Source organism: Pecten maximus, chromosome 14, assembly GCF_902652985.1.
Source record: "Pecten maximus chromosome 14, xPecMax1.1, whole genome shotgun sequence".
Taxonomy (NCBI): Eukaryota; Metazoa; Mollusca; class Bivalvia; order Pectinida; family Pectinidae; genus Pecten; species Pecten maximus.
Window position 1 is genome coordinate 7558525 of NC_047028.1, and position 22497 is coordinate 7581021.

General features: G+C 33.2%; 1 protein-coding gene across 3 annotated transcripts in view; it reads left to right on the forward strand.

Annotated features, from left to right (window-relative positions):
* The first annotated feature begins 1552 nt into the window (after positions 1–1552).
* The window catches only part of LOC117342111 (sodium leak channel non-selective protein-like), a 56945-nt gene continuing 36000 nt past the window's right edge, over positions 1553–22497 (forward strand). For 2 of the 3 annotated variants that reach the window (XM_033904111.1, XM_033904113.1), the window contains exons 1-13: positions 1553–1634; positions 8642–9169; positions 9631–9714; positions 12748–12881; positions 13148–13276; positions 13709–13854; positions 14981–15123; positions 15761–15865; positions 16326–16547; positions 17264–17431; positions 17697–17756; positions 18719–18850; positions 19614–19754. In XM_033904111.1, coding sequence (XP_033760002.1) covers positions 8816–9169; positions 9631–9714; positions 12748–12881; positions 13148–13276; positions 13709–13854; positions 14981–15123; positions 15761–15865; positions 16326–16547; positions 17264–17431; positions 17697–17756; positions 18719–18850; positions 19614–19754 — 1818 coding nt within the window. In that variant the 5' untranslated portion in view covers positions 1553–1634; positions 8642–8815. Of the gene's footprint in view, positions 1635–8641; positions 9170–9630; positions 9715–12747; positions 12882–13147; positions 13277–13708; positions 13855–14980; positions 15124–15760; positions 15866–16325; positions 16548–17263; positions 17432–17696; positions 17757–18718; positions 18851–19613; positions 19755–22222; positions 22361–22497 lie in introns of all 3 variants that reach the window. The other variant, XM_033904112.1, reaches the window with a different exon arrangement.

Here is a 22497-nt window from a genome sequence, read left to right on the forward strand (position 1 = left end):
GGACGTGGTTTTACGTTAACCATTTACATATAAGTCGTCGTTTTAATCGACTAAACAAAATGTATAAGATTTGTATTTCATATATGTTCTGTTATTATGTTCATGTACCTACAATGTAGCGTACTAGCTAGTATTATTTAACACAAAGTCATAACTTGTGTATACATGTACTAACACAAAACTTAGGCAATGAAGGAAAAACAGAAATTATCAAATATTTTCACGGCAACAAATCTTTTAAAACTGAATATATTTTACTGAAGTTAGAATTGAGGATGCCTGCTTAATTAGCACTGAATGACAGATAAGAAATTACAAATAATCATTAACAAATAAGGAATAGACAAATAACAAAAATGGACCTAAATATTTTCCAGGCTTTATAGTACTCGGCGGTACTCCACAATGGAATATAGACAAGAAAAGATGATTCATTCTTGATATGAAATATCAATAGTAATATAATAATTTATTGCATTTTTGCCAGTGAAATGAAGAGATTTATCAAACTAATAAAACTTTTATTTTCACTGCAGCGATGAGCAGTGAAAATATAAGATTTTGGAGTGAAAATATAAGTTTTGCAGTGAAAATATAAGCTTTCCTTTTTTGACCAATCAGAGAGGACCTTTGTATTCACCTCGTTGAAACTTGCCGATTTTTCCAGTTGAAGCGAAGATAGATAAATTGGCTATTTTGCTGTATTTCTGAAATATTCTGACTAGCTTTTGACTTAATTCTCACTTGACGTTAGCTATTCATGCCCAGATTCTCCGATAACAGCAGAAAACGCTTAAAATGCGCCGATCAGTCCTTTCAAAATGGCGCCGTCAAGTTGACGTGGAGTAACGTCACAAAGAAATGACGTCATTACTGATTCCCGCACTTTTTGACTATCAATTTTTCGATGTTTTTAATTTTGTTTTTAAGTTTATGAAATGCAATAAAAAGAAAATTAAATGGTTTCCCGTTAAATATAACATATATTTCACTCGTATGACAGAATATTTCGATATTTTTCACTCGTACTTCGCACTCGTGAAAATATCGATATTCTGTCATACTCGTGAAATATATGTTATATTAAACGGGAAACCATTCAATATCCTCTATACATCAATATTAATATTTAGAAATTAGTATGATATAATGAATTCCTATTAAAAATAATGAACAAGCATGTTATAACAAATGATTAGTATCAAATAGATGATAACAGATAAGTGGTAACTGATGCATGTATGTTTCTCTTCACTATGCGTTTTGAGTATGACAACAAAAATCTAGATAATAAAATCCTGATACTGTTGAAAAAATATGAAATTTATTATCAAGGTCGGAAATTGTTTGAATTACAGCGATATACACCAGTCAAACTAGATATTTGGCTACTGCCCGTTAACGTCAGGAAATCAGCGCGATAACAGCTGTGTAAGCGAGGAATCTCGGCAAAGCGCGTTATTGATCCATTTCCCAGTGCTGTTATTATTTGAAACGGACTATAGGCGGCTGCTGTGGCTGGACATCCGGGGTCTTGTGTATTACATGAAGACTTCCGGTTTGTGGAAAAAAATGAGAAAGGTGAAAATTCTGGAGATATGTGGAGGAAATGGGTGATATTCGCTGATAAACAGGTGAATATTTATATCAAATAATGCAGAATCAAATTATTATTATTAATAGATTTAAATTACCAGAAGTCTACTGCACTTTTATTGTACTTATATACGGATGTCCGATCGCAGACTTCATATGAAACGTCGACCTGTTGCACGGACGAGTTTAGCGAGGCCGAGGGCTATAGGCCTATAATATCGACGGTTCAGTGAAGGGGTGGCTGGGTAAGGGTTAGAATGTAGTACGTTTAGAATTGCTTACCGAAGCTATCAAAATGCAAACACTGTACAGTAAAACTTTAATAGGACCAAAAAAATGTAGAATGTTCTAATAAACTGCCTATAACATTTGGGTGCAGACTGGTAAGATTATATATCTGGTATAAAGCACACATTAATGACATAAGTGATATCACTTAAACATCCAAGTGATATAGGCCTATCATTTAAGTGTCGAAGTGATATCACTTACGTTTGAATAGGTGATATCTGAGTGATATCACTTATTCAATTAGTGATAATCAATCAAACAACTTATAATTAGTGATAATAGCTATGCTCAGGTATTTTTATTTTTTATCAATATACTTGCAAGCTGTATGTTTATGCAGGAAGCATCTCTTAGGCATGCCAATAAAAAAACCAGAATGAAGATGTGTGGATTTTTGGATTTTTAATGATTTTTTTTAATTTCGGAAATTTGGTAATTCTTGTCAGCTTTGTCAACCATTTTTCCTAAAAATGCGTCAGTATGAAAAAAATAATAATTTCAAAGTGATTTCAGCAATATTTACATAAACCACAATATAAAACTATATGTATTTTATCATATGAAAGCAAATTTGGCGTCTAAAACATAAACAAATTTTTTATCTCTGCGCAAAGATGCCACAATTAAAAAAAAAAAAAAAACAAGCAAATTATCTCCCTTTGCAATTATCTACAATTTTGCTTTCTTCGCCAAAGCTAATACACACACCTGTCTAAAACATACAAACTAGAAAAATAAGAAGTAACATTTAAATATCTTTATGAAAAGCATCAAATTATAACCAGGGCCTGTGTCTGTGACCGTATCTTTGACATTGTTAGAATTAAGACGACTGTCAAGTATATTGAAATCACATGAAAATGTATTCTTAACAACACTTGGAAACAATCATTGAGATTTTTAGGAACATGCCAAGTCTATATCAGTCCCGATTTTACTTTCACTAGTTTCAATTTCACAGTAACAAACTTGCACAATATTAGTCACAATCACGTCGGAACGCTCGCTTACGTAACTTGTCGTAAGTTATGATACTCAACTATAAGTTAGTGGATTATATATGCTATATAGATAAATTCTTTCATGAAAATGTTTCATTTGGTGCAGTACCATTACTATCATTTAAATTAATAACTTAATAAAGTTGTACATCGACAAAACTGAAGTGTTATGCATTTTCAAATGCTAAAACCAAACCTGCATGAAAGTGAAAGTAGATAATGTCAACATGGTCTGTGGCTTACCATAGTCATAACAGACCTCATCTTATTTTTTACATACGGTCATTTCGAACAAAAAGCGGAATAATCATACATTTTTTGTGACATGTATGTATAGATAGAACATGTGTTAAACTAAATAAGAGTATTTTTGACATGTAATCGGCGTTTAAAGAAAAATACACAGATTTACAGATTTCAATTTTGGACCTCGTCTTACCGCCATTGATTTTTTCTCTAAGATTTTTCTCATTAACATAGCCTCAATATCATATCTGCATCATTGGTCAATCGAATGTTTGAAAGGTATACGCTTTCATGTGCTAATTTAACGCTATAAAAAGGCGCTTGAGAATGACGCTTTAGGTATAAGGTAAGGTGACAAAAAACCGTTACCTCCCCTTTGCCTGAGCATAGCTAGTGATAACACTTAAACATTAACTATATAACTAAATGGAAATAAAAAGTAAAACAGCACCCCATATATGGGATCCAGTATAGGACTAGGCATACTCCATGGTATAGATATATATATGTACATGTTTGTTCATTGACCTGCTTGTACATATATATGATGACAGGTTACGTTGTAGGAAGTCTAGGGTGTTACTGGTTTTACTTACAATAGAGCTGCTGTCACTGCTCCAGCTGAGGTTTTGTGTCTACATTTCATATTTTACAGTTTAAATTGTATTCTCCTTCTCACAAGGTCTCTTAATTATATATATATATTTACTAAAATAACTAGATCTGTATGTAAAGTCGGAATAACCTGTTAGTTTGATAATAATCTGTATGTACAGTACATTATATAACCTGTCTAAACTAAATGTGTCACCACAACTGAACTATTGCTAGTTTACAGAGGTGGTCATTATTAGGGCGTTGATTTATGAATAGTGTACAAACATTTTAACTATAATTTTAGAGTGACCAGCAGGGCTTTTTCTGGGGGCTTCCTGGGGTCGTTAATTCATGGCCCCATTCCCAATTGGAATTATTTCATTTTAAAGCCAAATTCCTAAAATTTGCATTTTATTCCTAAAACAATTTTCCCAATTCACCTATTTTCTTCCCAAAATGAGACAAAAAGGACCTTCCCAAACCAGTGAGAAAAAGCCCTGGGACCAAATTAAAGTGGTAGAGAAAAGGTTTTGACACAGGGGCCAGTTTATCATGTTATAATATAAAACATTTAACGCATATTGCAATGTTTTAAAATGACAAGATTTTTAAACGAACATTAATGTTCGGTTATTGTGATCAAGAACTGGACTGAGAAATATAACCATATATGGTAGCCACATTCACCAATATGCCATCTACTGTCTGTTTCAATGAAATATGGCTGCCCCCATTGCCTTACGCTTCAAATAATTTACTTGCAAAAACATCTTCGTTTTATATAGTAGTTTTACCGAAAAGGTTGAAATGTATTCAGTAGGTGTTTTCAAGATGCATACGATTTGAGAAATGCATAACTCTAGCGAAATGAAAAGACTAAATGAACCTGAACTTTGCGAATAACTCCGGTCCAGGTCAATATATTTATGTAAACAACTATTGCGCAGGCGCATTCGTCTCCGGATGTTTAGAAAGTTTTGCTCTTCTGTGTTCTTTCCAAAACGGCTGACATTATAGCATAGGTCTGCAAATTTGTCCGCGATTTACTTAAATGTGTAATATATATATTCTAGAATGTTACATCATTATCAACTAGGTGTGTATTTCTATAATTTAGAGAAAGAAATATATCAATGACGGCATACGAGACGATACATTGTATCATACTATACTGTAGTTACTGTACGTGTTTGCGAGAAAGAACTGTACATATGTACAGGCTTACAATTAGGTGGCATTTGTGGTCAGGGTGACTGGTCATAGCGTTAAAATTGTCATCGATTTCCATATACCATTTTCCTTTGACGAAAATGACCCAATAAATCAAATGCAAATGATAATATCTTGCTATGTGCACGGGATTGCTTGTTGTAGGCGATACTTGGAACGTATTTACTGTTGTAAGGGAGGTAACTGCAAGATTTACGGAAATCAAAAATAAACCAATTTGATTGGTCGATTCTTCCTTCACTTTGGCATGGGGTGTACAATCGAAGTGACAGATAACTACGGCAATATTCAGATGATATCAACAATAACATTTTTGGATACGTGTGGTTGGCAGTTGTTGTCATGTTTAAAATGAACAATTATATAGCTTGTTTTTATTTCGGCAAAGACGAGAATATTTACTGAAACGGACCACACGTGAAGCAGACTTGGAAATACCGAAACGAAGAAAAATCGGGCTTAATTATAATATAAATTGGCATTATTTTCAGAGAATTGACCCACATATATGTTTTTCAATGCCTAATTGTATCATATGTAAAATATTAGAGGTTTACGAATTTTAAATTAATTTTTCATTTGCGAATTGCGGCCCGATTGTCGTTAGAGTTGAATTACCGAAATGGCCGCTAGTGGACCCAAATCGATATTTTTACGAGAGAAGGGACCCAATATAGGATCTATTAATCTTTGGTGTGTGTATAGAAACCATATGCATTTTTTTCCTTTACCTGGAAGTATTTTGAAAGAATTTGCAAAATACCGTATTCACGATCAAATTTTCGATTGTGACGAACTACTGAGACGGTGTTAAGTTCATGTTAAGTCAATCTGATTGAAATCAGCTGTTACATATGTACACATGGCTACGTTTACTATGCAATACATATACACCTACGTATTTTTTTTTTTCAAAGACGGAAAACGGAAATCCGGATTATCTAAAAACAAATGCAAAAAGACTTGTGATATTCACTTAATTTGACATTCAGCCATTAATTGTTATTTGTAGTTTTATAACTTCTGAAATAGTGTGATCGATTCTCTATATAATATTGCTGTGGAACTTGTGTTATTTTTCAAACAAATTCATTTTGATAATTTTTTAATTTAGAACGTTCATCAAGTCATGATCAAGACTTGAAATTCTCGCTACACCATACTTCAAACACAGTAATCAATGAATTGATAAATTGAAAATTGAAGTCAAGCAAATGAGTTAATATTTACCTAAATAATTTTTCAATATACAACACATGTTCAGATGACTATTTGTGCCATGCTGTTACAAGATTTCAGTTACAATTCTAAAAGTCAAGCAAATGAGTTAATATTTACCTAAATAATTTTTCAATATACAACACATGTTCAGATGACTATTTGTGCCATGCTGTTACAAGATTTCCGTTATAATTCTAAAATTGAATTTGTATGTAAATATATGTTATACTGTCAATATCCACAAAGCGAGTGTAGTCTACTGTACTCAGTCATGCCGGTAGATAGCGGTACATATACGTACTGCTTATATCTCGTGCTTACTTGTGTGAACTATAAATCAATAACAAATATGGTTAATATATTTCTATATATGACTTCACAAATTATGCGGTGTCTGAAGATCTGAATGAAGTGAATAAACGATGTATTAAATTATTTTTATGAAATATTCAAGTCATAGATCATTCTTTTTTTAAAAGTACTGATTTCAGGTCCATTTTGGTAATTCAACTATAACGGCAATTAAAATACTTCTCGTTTTTTTGTTAAAGCTGGAAAACGGAAATCCGGATGATCTAAAAACAAATGCAAACAGACTTGTGATATTCACTTAATTTGATATTCAGCCGTTAATTGTTATTTGTAGTTTTATAACTTTTGATATATTGTGATTGATTCTCTATATAATATTGCTGTGGAACTTGTGTTATTTTTCAAACAAATTCATTTTAATAATTTGTTAATTTAAAATTTTCATCAAGTCATGATCAAGACTTGAAATTCTCACTACACCATACTTCAAACACGGAGTAATCAATGAATTGATAAACTGAAAATTTACCTTAAATAATTTTTCAATATACAACACATGTTCAGATGACTATTTGTGCCATGCTGTTACAAGATTTCAGTTACAATTCTAAAATTGAATTAGTATGTAAATATATGTTATCCTGTCAATATCCACAAAGCGAGTGTAGTTTACTGTACTCAAAGTCATGCCAGTAGATAGCGGTACATATACTTACTGCTTACATCTAGTGCTTACTTGTGTGAACTATAAATCAATAACAAAATGGTTCATATATTTCTATATATGACTTCACAAATTATGTGGTGTCTGAAGATCTGAATGAAGTGAATGAACGATGTATTACATTATTTTTATGAAATATTCAAGTCATAGATCATTCTCTTAAAAATATTGATTTCAAGTCCATTTTGGTAATTTTACTATGACGGCAATCAGGCCTAGAATGGCGAATAAACCCCTAATATTTTACATATGATTAATTTTGACATTGGAGAACATAAAATTGTGTCCATTCTCAAAGCACTGGTAGAATGTACAGATTAGAGCTTCATCAATATATTCTCAAAATTACTAATTACCCCGGTAAATATAACATTTTACATAAACCTCCCATGACTGATGGTGAACTTAAACTTGCAAATCTCCTGTGTCATTCCAATTTTGATATGTGTAAATATATACACGTACTGTATGTATACATATATATAGTTATAGATATGGAATGCTTCACAATTTGCATACAGTTATGGAATCTTATAACACCCCCAAAAATGTTCTCACCACCAAAAGGTGTGATTTGTGCAATTACATTGCTGAATTGTGTGGTTCAGTATGATTGGATGATCAACATTGGAAAGGGACAATAAATAGGGAATGTGTCGTCCCATCGAATGGACTGTAATCTTTGTGATCAGGTTTGAAGTTGAAAATGAATCTTGAAGTTTTCTTTTCCTGTTTGCTGAATTATTCGATGAAGATAGTCTTTATCTGGTTGTAATTCTTTATCACATTGTTTACCATCCTGTAATTATACCAGAAGTTTATCTTCTCATATACAGATTTATTAACATCAAATGATTCCTGAACAAAAGGAGTCGAAGTTTTTTGTTTTGAAGTACCATAAATGCTTGAGTACAGTTTCAATAGGATACATTCCTAATTCGGGCCTTGATTAGCAGCTCTGGTTTTGGTTTTCAGTAATTCTTTATGTGTGTTTCATCATATTAAGTTGAAATACAACTATGTATGCCAAACTAACGATGGAACTAGCCTAAATTTAGTTCATATTAGAAGTTGGCATCAATAAGGTCACAGAGTCCTGGCTGTATTATAACTGATGATGCCTTCCCGAAAGAAAGAAGACATATTTTATTTTCATCGATCCAAGATAGATCAACAAACTTCCAATTTCAATTAGGACCTTACAAAAACATGCATGTGTATACGTACAATCAAATCAGAACAGCTGCAAACATTTCAAATTATTTGCAATTAATTCCTAAACCGATATCAGTAAATTTATCAACTTAAAACTAAGAAGATTACTGATTTTGCATTAAACAATAATGTTCGTTTACAGAACTTCCAGTACTTTGATTTTGATAATTATTAATATTGGAATCTCATCTCCCAAATATTTTTTCAGACAGTTCTGAAGATTGAAGATTGACAAAGATGCTGAAGAGGAGAAAAACTAACTTGAACCTATATTTATGGAAATGGCAAAAGAAACATACACAATGTTAAATATTGTAGAATATTTTCTGATATATAAGAAGTAGCTTTGGGCAGACCCCATCGGCACTTGACAACAATTTCAATGTTTTCTGGTAGTTGCCTCCCCTGCTTTACTCTCCATCTCCAGCGTCCACTCCGACAAAGAAAGATGCTGGTCAATCGGAAGACGAGTTTCAAAGACAGTCAGTTGGCTGATTATGGGCCAGATGAAAACCTTAATGACAACATTGATATTGACTGGGTAAACAAGCCGTGGGTACGACGGTTGTTACGAGGTTGTGCCCTCATTAGTATAATGTCTGTCAGTATGAACACTCCCAAGACGTTTGCTTACTACAAAGAGTTGGAATACCTGACCTTCGCCTTTGACCTTATTGTTACCTTTCTGTTTACTGCCGAGATGATAGCCAAGATGCATATAAGAGGAGTTTTAAAGGTATGAATGTCTTAAATACTTGTCATTAAGATAAGAATTAAGATGTTACAAGACTTTTTATCAGACATTTACAAACACATTAAAGAGAGAGGATTAAATTCAACACTTCCATAAAATAATCAAGACTCATATATAAAGGACAGTAAAATTGATATATTTCATACAAATAAACAATGCAAAGACAGTACATGTACTTAAGGTTTACAGTAAAATAATGTAAGGGTGTTCAAAGCTTGAATAACATACATTTATTAGGTAAACCTCCAGTCAGTTGTTATCGGCGGATAGTTCAATCGTATTTTTTTCCAATAAAAACAATATTTCAAACAGGTTTCATCAATATTTATTTGTGTTTGAACTGACAGGAGGTTTTATTGTACTTAATTACATGTGAATGGTGTACATAATTTCAACATTTATCTGAAACGTTATATACATATGAGAATGGTCTATGATTTTAGGGTGAGGCCCCGTACCTGAAGGACAGATGGTGTCAGTTTGATGGTTTTATGGTGTTTTGTCTCTGGGTGTCTGTGATACTACAGGTAAGTTTACCATGTATCGGACTATTTCGATTGTATAGTTTTAAGAATGAGAGTTGCTGTTTGAGGAAGTGTTATATAACTAGTTAGTAGCGAAAATCAACAGCCTAAATGACATCAAGAGTCGTTTACACATACATGGAAATAGAGCAGTGGTGTCCAGATCTAGAGTCGCTTATACATTTGGCAGGCAACAGGTAAAGGCACCTAAAGTCACTCACATGTGGCAAGGGTTAAATAATAGATTACAAGCAAATCTGTTTGTTCTTCACAATGACAAATCTGTATAGTCTTTACAATAGAAAATATGTAAAGTCTTTACAATAGTAAATCTGTACTAGTCTTTTCAATAGCAGGTCCATTTAGTCTTTACAGTAGCAAATCTGTTTAATATTAACAATAGCAAATCTGTATTTGTCTTTACAACAGCAAATCTGTACTAGTCTTTACAACAGCAAATCTGTATATGTCTTTACAAAAGCAAATCTGTACTAGTCTTTACAACAGCAAATCTGTATATGTCTTTACAACAGTAAATCTGTATATGTCTTTACAACAGCAAATCTGTATTAGTCTTTACAACAGTAAATCTGTATTAGTCTTTACAACAGCAAATCTGTACTAGTCTTTACAACAGTAAATCTGTATTAGTCTTTACAACAGCAAATCTGTATTAGTCTTTACAACAGTAAATCTGTATTAGTCTTTACAACAGCAAATCTGTATTAGTCTTTACAACAGTAAATCTGTACTAGTCTTTACAACAGCAAATCTGTACTGGTCTTTACAACAGTAAATCTGTATTAGTCTTTACAACAGCAAATCTGTATTCGTCTTTACAACAGCAAATCTGTATTAGTCTTTACAACAGCAAATCTGTATATGTCTTTACAACAGCAAATCTGTACTAGTCTTTACAACAGTAAATCTGTATTAGTCTTTACAACAGCAAATCTGTATTAGTCTTTACAACAGTAAATCTGTATTAGTCTTTACAACAGCAAATCTGTATTAGTCTTTACAACAGTAAATCTGTACTAGTCTTTACAACAGCAAATCTGTATTCGTCTTTACAACAGCAAATCTGTACTAGTCTTTACAACAGCAAATCTGTATATGTCTTTACAACAGCAAATCTGTATATGTCTTTACAAAAGTAAATCTGTATTTGTCTTTACAACAGTAAATCTGTACTAGTCTTTACAACAGCAAATCTGTATTTGTCTTTACAACAGCAAATCTGTATTTGTCTTTACACCAGCAAATCTGTATTTGTCTTTACAAAAGTTAATCTGTATTTGTCTTTACAACAGTAAATCTGTACTAGTCTTTACAACAGCAAATCTGCATTAGTCTTTACAACAGTAAATCTGTATTTGTCTTTACAACAGTAAATCTGTATATGTCTTTACAACAGCAAATCTGTACTAGTCTTTACAACAGCAAATCTGTACTAGTCTTTACAACAGTTAATCTGTATTAGTCTTTACAACAGTTAATCTGTATTAGTCTTTACAACAGTTAATCTGTATTTGTCTTTACAACAGCAAATCTGTATTTGTCTTTACAACAGCAAATCTGTATATGTCTTTACAACAGCAAATCTGTACTAGTCTTTACAACAGCAAATCTGTACTAGTCTTTACAACAGCAAATCTGTACTAGTCTTTACAACAGCAAATCTGTACTAGTCTTTACAACAGCAAATCTGTACTAGTCTTTACAACAGCAAATCTGTATTTGTCTTCACAACAGCAAATCTGCATTAGTCTTTACAATAGCAAATCTGTATAGTCTTTTCAATAGCAGGTCCATTTAGTCTTACCAATAGCAGATCTGTTTAATATTTACAATAGAAATCTGTATTTGTCTTTACAATGGCAAATCTGTATATTCTTTTCAATAGCAGATCTGTTTAGTCTTATCAATAGCAAATCTGGATTATTCTTTTTATTAGCAAATCTCTCTTTACAATAACAGATCTGTGCTAATCTTTACAACAGTAAATCTGTATTAGTCTCAACAATAAATCATTCTGTAGATTTGGTTTTATAGAGATGCCCAGTGAGTTTATAAATTAGCATATTATATTTTTTGATATAAAGCAATACTGATCCAACCAGTCACAGTTTGAACCATGCATATGCATGTTTTACAAGGGTACTGCATTCTGGGCCTTTTGAATACATAATGATTAATGATTATGGGACATTTAAGTGACCAAAACTTAATTATCTGCTGTTCCATTTCAACACTTACGATATTTTATCTTATCCTGTCTTTGCTGTCTTTTCGATTTATTTGCTACATATCTTCGTTTTCTTCTGTTCGTGTCTCCTTGACACCTGTCCTCATATGACACTGACTGTTGGTGTCTTTTTGACACCCATCATATGATCCTGGCTGTTGGTATCTCCTTGACACCCGTCCTCACATAGCCCTTGACAATCTTCCGCATGTGACCCTGGCTGTTGGTGACAACTTGACACCCGTCCTCATAGCCCTGGTATACATATAACCCTGGCTGATGGTGACTACTTAACATCTGTCCTTATATAATTATATGACCCTTGCTGTTGGTGTCTCCTTGATGCCCATTCTCATATGATCCTGGCTGTTGGTGTCTACATGAGGTCCTATGACCCTGGCTGTTGGTGTCCCCTACCATACTTACCCATCCTCATATGTCCTTGACTGTTTCTAGAATGTTAAATGCTATACAAACAAATATGTTTTAGTTCTTAAGTACAAGTATTGTGGTGGTATTAATTTTGTCTGGTAATGTGATGATACCCTTTGGCTAATTTGTTAATTGGCAACTGTAACAAGCAGTTAAATCCATGAACATAATAATGATGATTTATTAAACGGTCAAAGTTAGATGAATATTAATTTGTTACTACTGAAACAGTTGAACCCATCAGATTGGCAAAAAAGGCCTAAGAATTTACATGAATTTTGTGTAGGTATAAGGGATGATATATTAGTATGAAATTAGATGATTCTCTGATTTATATGAATCTTTCCATTCCATAGGTGTTTGAGATGACAGGTGTTGTTGGACAATTTTGGTCAATTCTCCGATGTCCGCGTCCTCTAATCCTGATCCGTGTTTTCAGAGTTTTTCTCAAGTTTCAATTGCCAAAGGCCAGAATAAATTCAATATTCAAGTAAGTAAAGAATATTATTAAATTTGGTATAATCACAGGTTTTAAATGTTTACAGAAAGGATTGAACAACACAGATAACACATTGGACAGTTATTGTACCTAGTAAATTTAATTGCTGTCAAAATTTGACTTTTTCTTTTAAAAAAAATGGAAAAATAAAAGCACCATCAAGTGTAATAAAAAAAATCAGCTGTATACAGAGGTAAAGCTCATACCAGAGGATTTTCTCTAATCAGCAAGTCATATGTTTCGTTTCTGTCTTTCAGACGATCTGGGCAGCAGATTTACAATGTGACGATCTTCTTCCTCTTCTTCATGTCACTGTATGGAATCCTGGGTGTACAGTTCTTTGGAGAGCTGAAATATCACTGTGTTCTCAACACTTCAGATCCCAAGTGAGAAAGCTGTATAATAGAGATTGGATCAGTCATCACTATAGTTAAATTTCAATCGTATTTCTCGTTGAGAGAGATCGTTTTCCTGAAGGCCCAAAATTTACTTGTTGATAGTGTAAAGGGAGTGAGATCTCAATCATCCTCCTATCTATAAATTTCATAATTTAATATAAATTTTCTGTGCCTCAGATTGAAGGTGTAAATAATGTTTTATATGGCAGTTAAAAGTTAGATGACTGAAATCCTCAGAATAGTACATGGCATTGAGAAATAATCAAGAATGTTACCCATGATTTAAAAAATGGAGAAAAACAACATTTTATTTGGAATGGCTTTGAAGACAGAATATTGATGGGAAATCCAGAATGTCATAGAAATCAATGAGAAACAATATCCAGTTAGATATATTATGTTATTACTAAATGTTTTCAGTAATGTGTCCATCATGGACCTTGCGATTCCGGACACATACTGCTCTCCGAAAGCTGAATTTGGCTACCAATGCCCAGATGACATGACCTGTATGGAACTTCAGTTGGAACGTGGTGAGAGGGGCTTCAACGGATTTGACGAGTTTGGTATGTATTTTCCCATGTCTGAGGAGAAAGTAGTAAGATATATGGATTTGACGAGTTTGGTATGTATTTTCCCATGTCTGAGGAGAAAGTAGTAAGATATATGGATTTGACGAGTTTGGTATGTATTTTCCCATGTCTGAGGAGAAAGTAGTAAGATATATGGATTTGACGAGTTTGGTATGTATTTTCCCATGTCTGAGGAGAAAGTAGTAAGATATTCATTTTACATAACGTAACAGGTTGTTTTTCAATAATTCTAAGATAATTCATAATGTTAACAAAATAATTGAATTTGTTATATTTTATCAATTATATGTATTCTACTTATAAACATCTCTGATTATATGTTGGGTCACCATGAATATTTGCTAATGCTTGGTAATTGCATTTTTGGTATCTGAAATCTTCTGAATCAGATTGGTAGGGCCAGTGAAATTTCAATTTCTTGGGAAGAATTTAATTAATTTATGGCATGTATGTTACATTTCCTAAATTGTCCAGGTGTTTACCTAAGATTACCCTATAGTGAATAGAATTTATCAGTTTTAACAGCTTAAAGGTACAATGTTGAGGTATGAATATCATATTTTGTTGGTGCCAAAAGAGGCCATTTTTGATGTCGGGAGTCATATAATTGTTATGTTCTGGGTCAGTTTGTTTTATTTTGTGGACTGACAAGCTTCTTAATGTTATAAGTTGTGATTCCAGGCATGATTACTGTCTGTACAAAGTAGTGGGCTGGAAGGTTTTATTTTTGTCACAGTACCAAGTGTCTATGTTTATAAGTTGTGATTCCTGGAGCAATGACTCCCTGTGCCAAAAAAAGAAAAAAAAAACTTTAAATGAAATCTATAAAAACAATAATGACTGATAGCAAAACAATACTCTTCATCAACCAAGGAACTTAAGTTATAATTAAGTGTTAGAAAGTTGGCTCCAAAATATAAGATTTGGCAGCAAAAATCAAGTTTGGTGAAAAGTTTGGCACTAGAATTTCGTAAGCTGGCATGCACCCTGCTGTACAGAGTAGACAGCTCAAAGGTTTTATAGTTGGTCACAGAGGCAAGACTCAGGGAGCAATTACTACCTAAACAAGTGGACTAGAAGGTGTTATTTTTTGTTGCAGCGACAAGTTTCTTCACTGTGTATGAAGCAGGCTCTCAGGAGGGATGGGTGTTTCTGTTGTATCGGACCACAGACAGTCTACAGTCATGGCTAGCCTTTGTCTACTTCATCACACTTATATTCCTGATGGCATGGCTGGTCAAGGTAGTGTACAGGGAGGACTTATATTCCATATAACTCTGATGTCTACAGAAAAATAATTATACAATAGTTCTCAATATTCAACAATTAATGCTACTTTCAAAGTTACCTCCTCCTCATGAATTTGAATCACAGTATTGCAGGTTTAAGAAACGAAAAAGAATACATATCTTCTTAAATATTTATCAAAGGTTGCAACAAAAAATGAAAATTTCATGATTTGTATCACATGGTGTGATCTTGTAAGAAAAAATCATAAAGTTAGAATCTTTAACTTGACTGTAAGAGTTATAGATTGTTTTACTAGCAATGTATGACTGTTTCATATTTATTATATTCATTCGTATTATTTTCAACAGTATTTAACAAAGTTGTAAGAACTTTGCCTAATCCCTTTTGTCATTTTCACAGCAATAAAAATATATTTAAACCAATGGTGTTTAAAAAAAACAAAAATTAAAAGAAAAAGAAAGAAAACCCCAAAACATCTCACAGAAATTGTCCCCAGAATTATACTGACATCAAAGAACTTGTTTGTAAGTCTGAAACATTTGATGTACTTGCTGCAGATCATTTTCATAGCTGTGATTATTGACAGAGATGTTGGTGTATCTGAAACATTTTGTTTTGTTGGCTGCAGAACATTTTTATAGCTGTGATAATCGAGTCATTTGCTGAGATCCGTGTACAGTTCCAGCAGATGTGGGGTCCTAGAAAGAGCGCACCAGACTCGGATTCCTCTCAGGTCAGTCTCTTTAGTGAACAAAGGACATGCATATCATAGATTCCCTTTTTCACTTAATAGCTCTTAAAAAGGTATTTTAAAAAATAAATGATAAAAAATATAAAGACCAATGCAAGGGCATTTCCATTTATGAGAAAAGACAGCTTTGGTAATGTTTTTTTCAATCTAATATGTCAGGGATTAATCTTGACGGACCTGCAGATGTTTATACAAGTCTTGTCCCTTTGAAAGCAACATCGGGCTGTTAGGCTAGGCCTTATGCCATAAACAAAGAACTCTGGTCCAATTGGTCAAACCCTGAGTGGTCCAATAAATTTTCTTGATAGACTTGATGTAACTGGACAGCTGGAAGGATGAATGGATGAGAATTGGATATTTTACCAATTCAGTACATATTAAGTGAAGTGCTCACACTTAACATGATAAGAGATGATATTTCAAGTCAGGTCATATGTTACAGGTGATTCAGACGGAGGGGAACACATGGAAAATGGTGATGATTGATGAGAACAAGGCACAGGGAATGGCTCCCCCGGTCTTCCAGAGAATCATGTGTTCCAATGTGTTCCACACATTCTTCCTCTTACTAGTCCTTGCCAGTGCTATCACAGAAGCCAGCCTCTCCTTTGATCACAAGACTCGTTTACCTGAAAACAAACTAGATGGATTCTATTATGCAGAGGTCAGAATCAGATGCCTTTTAGTCATTGTTATTTATATATATAATATACATACAGTAACAGAACTGAGATTAAAGTGTTTGTGTCATCATTCACACCAATATCAAGAAGTTGCATTTACCTCAGTTTTTCAGAAAAAAAAAATACTATGGCAACAAAAATTTAAGAATAAATACTATGGCAACAAAATTTAGTACATCTGCAAATCTGTAAAATTAATATGACACAAAATAGAGATCTGGATTGCTTTGATCAAAGTTTTTGGTGAGAAATGATTTTTGTGGATTTGAGAATTTGCTGTTCTTTGTGGATTTAAGAATTGGCAAGAATGGCAGAATTTTCATATTGACTTGATATGTTGCACTAATCTTCATGCAATAGGTGTTTTTGGCATATTTAATCAGAATCAGTTGGTTGTTTTCTATTACCATGTTTGTTTTTATGCCCCATCCATGAAATGGGGGGCATATAGTGTTACCCATGTCTGTCCCGTCCCGTCCCGTCCCGTCCCGTCCTGTCCCATCCTGATGCTAATCTCAGAATCTGAGGAACTGCTGATGCGATAATCGCCAAACTGTTTGGGATGTCAAGAAGCAGCGGGAGCATTTATGTCTTACAGACATTTTTTGTTTAGTATAAATGTTGATTAACCAGAAGATTTGCCTGCAGATTATTTTCTATGAATATACTTAATGGTGTTGAATTGATTGTCTTACAGGTAGTGTTTACAGCCATGTTTGTGTTCGAGGCCATGTTTAAGATCTGGTGTCTGAGTCTACAGGGATACCTGCGGCGATCACTCCACAAGTTTGAGTTACTGCTGGCCATTGGTACAATGCTACACATCATCCCCAGCCTTTACCGGTCACAGTTTACATACTTCCAGGTTAGATGTTAATCTGTATCAGTAATTCTGTTACAACAATTACAACTCTGAAAATTAAGGTGTATAAAATCATACTTGTCTTAAAAAAGATGTATGGTTGAGTAAAAATGCTTGGATTTATTTTATTTACTATCACTTGATGTGCATTTAGTTAAGCTGAATTTCAAATCGCAGAAAAAAAAAATGAATTTATGCATTTCTTTAGTGTAATTGAAAGAAATTACGGTGACAAAAGTGAGTCTCAAAAAATGTATTAAATTTGTAGGTGTTACGAGTTGTCCGTCTAATAAAAGCGTCACCCATGCTTGAGGACTTCTGTTTTAAGGTGAGTTTACTCTGTCTGTTACCTTAATGAGTTTGATATGTTGGCCTGACAGAGATATACATTATTGATACAGTGTGTTTGACTGTAATTGTACGTCTTAGTTTGGCGAACCCAGATTTTAGGGCTTCACCAAAAGAAGTGTAATTTGTGCAATCCTAAATTAGCATCATGCTTTCAGTGTGCTGAAATATGTACAATAGTCCATTTCACATAATAATGCTCCAACTATGTATCTAAAAATTAACCAATGCCAACAAGTAAGCTCATCCACTAGACATCAATATATCCTATCTCGTTGTCCAATTTCATAGGTTTAATTTGCTGGATTAAAATGATAAGATTTTAAACTAATTTTTTGTCTGCTGCTTACAAGTTAATGTTTATTTATGCTGATTTTTCTGATTCTACCTATTGAAAAATCAACATTCTAAGTAAGTGTTACTTTGTTTGTAGTAAATAAAGTAATTTTCTTTCCTTATTCTGGTCTATGATGTGTTTTTTCCTCAGTTTGTTATCCCTCGCTTTCACCGAAACTGGGGATATTAATTTGGGTTAGTCTGTCTGTCTGTCACTTTCCATTTCTGTAAAAGGCTTCACTTTTTTCTTTCAGTTTCGTGCAACACTTTATGGCTCAACAGAATTTATCTATTGAGCTATAATGACATATTTTCTCCATACTTCAAAAATGTTTACCTAAAGTATGTCAGGAAAATGGGGAAGTAAATTCAAGGAATTTGCTTGTTGAACCTGGTATGAAGCTTGGCGCCATATTCTGTTCGCTGTATATTTTCTGTGATGTGTTTTCCCCCAGATTTTTGGACCTGGTATGAAGCTTGGCGCCATATTCTGTTTGCTGTATATTTTCTGTGATGTGTTTTCCCCCCAGATTTTTGGACCTGGTATGAAGCTTGGCGCCATATTCTGTTCGCTGTATATTTTCTATGATGTGTTTTTTACCCCAGATTTTTGGACCTGGTAAGAAGCTTGGAAGTCTCATTCTGTTCACCATGTGTCTTCTCATCATTGCCTCAAGTATCAGTCTCCAGCTGTTCTGTTCTATCAAAGATTTCCGGAACTTTGAGACGTTTGTTCAGGTTTGTACTGTTCTAACATAATGTGATTGTATATATAAACTTGTTACTTTGCAGTGGATCAACTTCAAATTAGCATTCATCACACAGTAATTCAACATGAAATCCTGAAGACTATGGCTTCCTACTTTCAGAGTAGAAATAATACCAATTGATGAAATAGTTCACTTGTAAGAAACAGTTGATTTTGGGGAGATTTTGTTCAAGATTAACTTTTCACCTATTTTGTAATATATAGTCTACTGAACTTTCTTGTATTCAACCACTCGGAAATGTTACAAAATCTTATCATCTAATATAAAAATTTTCATCTAATAAATTTTAACCATAGTTCTTTTATTTTTTTTGTCACCTCTAAACCCTTTGATGTTTCATATTATCATGTTAAATTGAAAAGAAGAATCACCCAAATTATTACCAGCTAGCATATGGTGTTAGAATTTGAAATGCTGAAAATCTAATTTACTTGTGTCGATAAAGAATGATCAACTCAACCCATCATCCTACAAATTTTATGAAATCAACAAAGAAAGAATCAGTCATATTTTGATTAAACAGACTTATTAACGAGGCATGCATTCACAAAGTGTTTATTAGTAGATTCTGCAACTTGCAAAAGTCTGGTGTATCATAAAATGGTCATTTTTTAATTGACAAATAAATATTTATTAATTCAGTAGTCCTATTATGTAAAACATACTGCTAAAAGTAATATGAAAACGATATCGTCCTGTTAATGCCTTTTTTATTTACTCCTGCGATGCAGTCCCTTATGTCCATGTTTCAAATCCTGACCCAGGAGGGCTGGATTGATGTACTCGATGGAGTGTTGGCACACACTAGCAGTGGCTTTTTACAGCTGTTAATAGCTTCTTATATCTGTCTGTATCATCTCTTTGTATCGTTGGTGAGTACTTCCCCATAGGACTATGGAATGTTTTGTTTGCAGATCCTGGGACAAGGGACAGAACTCTTGCATTTCTATATAATAATCTGTTATTTATTTACTAACTGCTTTTGATAATAAAATACAACATTAATCTAACTGTTCATATATACAAACTTACCTTGCATTCCAAATATCGGTGTATTGATATTAACCTGTCTGTTTTAATAGTAGATTTTCACGTATATTAAAACAGTTGAATACAGTGAAACTAGTTTGTAAAAACTAAATGTTTATAAAGACCACCTGTATATAATGGATGGTTTGGACTATTACAGCTCGTTACACCACTATGTCTCAATTAATTAGTAATGTCACGAAAAGGGAAGGGGGGATCTCAAAACCTCCATGGTGATTCTTTGAGGCAGGTTTCACTGTATTTGCTATAAGATCCTTACAAAGATTGGTATGGCATTCCGCGATAGCTGATTTACTATTATAGCTTATACAAGTTTTCATTTTACAGGAAAAGTATTCATTTAAAGTCTTGTTTTTATCACATGATTAAGAATAGGCGTTGAATTCTGCTCATTATTTCATTATCAGGTAATGTTATTTATAAATTGATTATCAGTTTATGTTATTTATAATCCAACAATAATAATACAATACTGCTGCTCTGTTAATTAATTAACAAAGCTAAATTAAGTCAAATTTCTTTGATGTCTAGTTTAAATTTCTTGTAGTGGACCTTACAATTGTTGATTCTAGCTTCTAACATAGCTTATGTTAACAACTAATATAAAATGTAATGAAATTAAAAAAAAATACAACTAATGGCTGTAAATGTTCAGTGTTCCATTCTCAGATGTAAATGTTTGATTTTATCAGATTAGAATGGATTATCAAAATAGAGCATATGATAGTTAAAATGGAAAGTTGACCAGAATGGAATGTGTGAAATGGAAAATGTCGACTGCCATTGATGAACTCCAAAGATATTAAGTCAGAGCCTTGATCAGATTTTCCATGAGTTAATCGGACACAAAGCCAGAATTCCATGAAACATTTAATATTGCATCAATTGTGGTGCTCCAAACAAGCTTTACTTGTAAGGCCCCAGGTCCAAGAAGCTTTTTTTATGTCATGTTTTACAACAACGGAACGTAAGGTAGATCAGTATCTATGACAATCAACGATGAATTTTGAATTGATTAAGATAGTAATAATTTATTGAAGAATACCTGCTTCATTTAAATAAAATTTCAATAAAAACTTTTAAGATGCTTTCTTTTGCATGACGCTCAAGTGTAGGTATGCATGATGTCTGGGCAGTAGACACATTATAAATGGATGCTCTAGATCTTTCTTCATAAATATCTTAACTCATTCTTGAAAAATAATAGCAGCTTCCTGTGACCTGGGCTAGGGAGAATTTCTCCTTAGCTCTTTCACTAGAGTGTTATTGTAGTAAGTTATGGATTCAAGGATTAATCTTTACTGGAAGTTTTGAAATAAATTCAATTTATTATGACTTCTGTTACAAAATTATACCTTCTAAATGATACATTGATTGATGTGAGAATATTTTCTGTAAATAGAATCCTGTAGAGAAGTTTATCTGCGGATCAGCTGTTCTCATTTTACAGCTAAGAGGTAAACACTGGCTTTGGCTGATATTAATGGAAATGTATTGGGAATAATATACGCACAAGCTATTTATTAGGTATTATATTACAGCTACACTATGAGTGATGTCTGAAAACAAACTGCTGTGGTTTCCAGGTCCTCATTTTTTTACTAATTAGGAATGCAAATAAACACAAAATCTAAAACTTATTTCATATCTTAAATAATGATAGATAATAAGGTATTTTTTCAGTAAGAACAACAATAAAAACATATGGTATCACATGTAGTTATAAATCAGATACATTAATTTCTTTCTTGGAAAAATAACAAGTTTAGCTCATTTGGTTGTTGAAACAAAATTTCAGGATATATATTTTGCTGCTCTTTATTCTGCTTGAGGCTGATATTAACATGTTTCTTTTATTATAGATTGTGTGTTAATGTTTAGGAAAGCACGAGGCGTCACTATAGCTATCCCTGGCATTTCAGCTGAGCTCAACAGTTTACTAACACTAACCTAACTTACCTCCACAGATATCACCTTGTATACTATCACCTTGCTGTCTGTTGTTATGGTTACCTTGATTTGTCAAAATGGTTATCATAGTAACCTGTGTTATGTTTGCCTAAAGTAACATTTTGTAATATAGAATAAGCTTAGGTAAACTGTTACCATGGTTACTATGATAAGCTGTTGCTATATGGCTGACCTAGGTTACCTGTTCTGGTTACCTTAGTAACCTGTTGCTAAGTGACTGGCTGTGGTTACCCGAGGTAACTGGTGTCACGCTGTGTTGATTTGTCCATTTATAACCTCATTAATTTCTATATGCTCCTTTTTCCTTCTTCTCATGCAGGCTTTCATGTCAATGTTTCAAATTCTTGCTAATAAGGGCTGGATAGAAGTGATGGAAATCACCATGTGGGAAACAGGTGAAAGCGTAGCGCCCTTGGTAGCCATTTATTTCATATTCTACCACCTTTTTGTAACACTGGTGAGTAAATCTATGCAGCACAGTAAACTTGTATAGTGTTTGTGTTGTTCATGGCAGAAATCAGAAATCAATCAATCAATTGTCCAACAATTTTGGACTACAGTTAGAAGTTTGTGATGGTTTTAGAGATTAGAAAG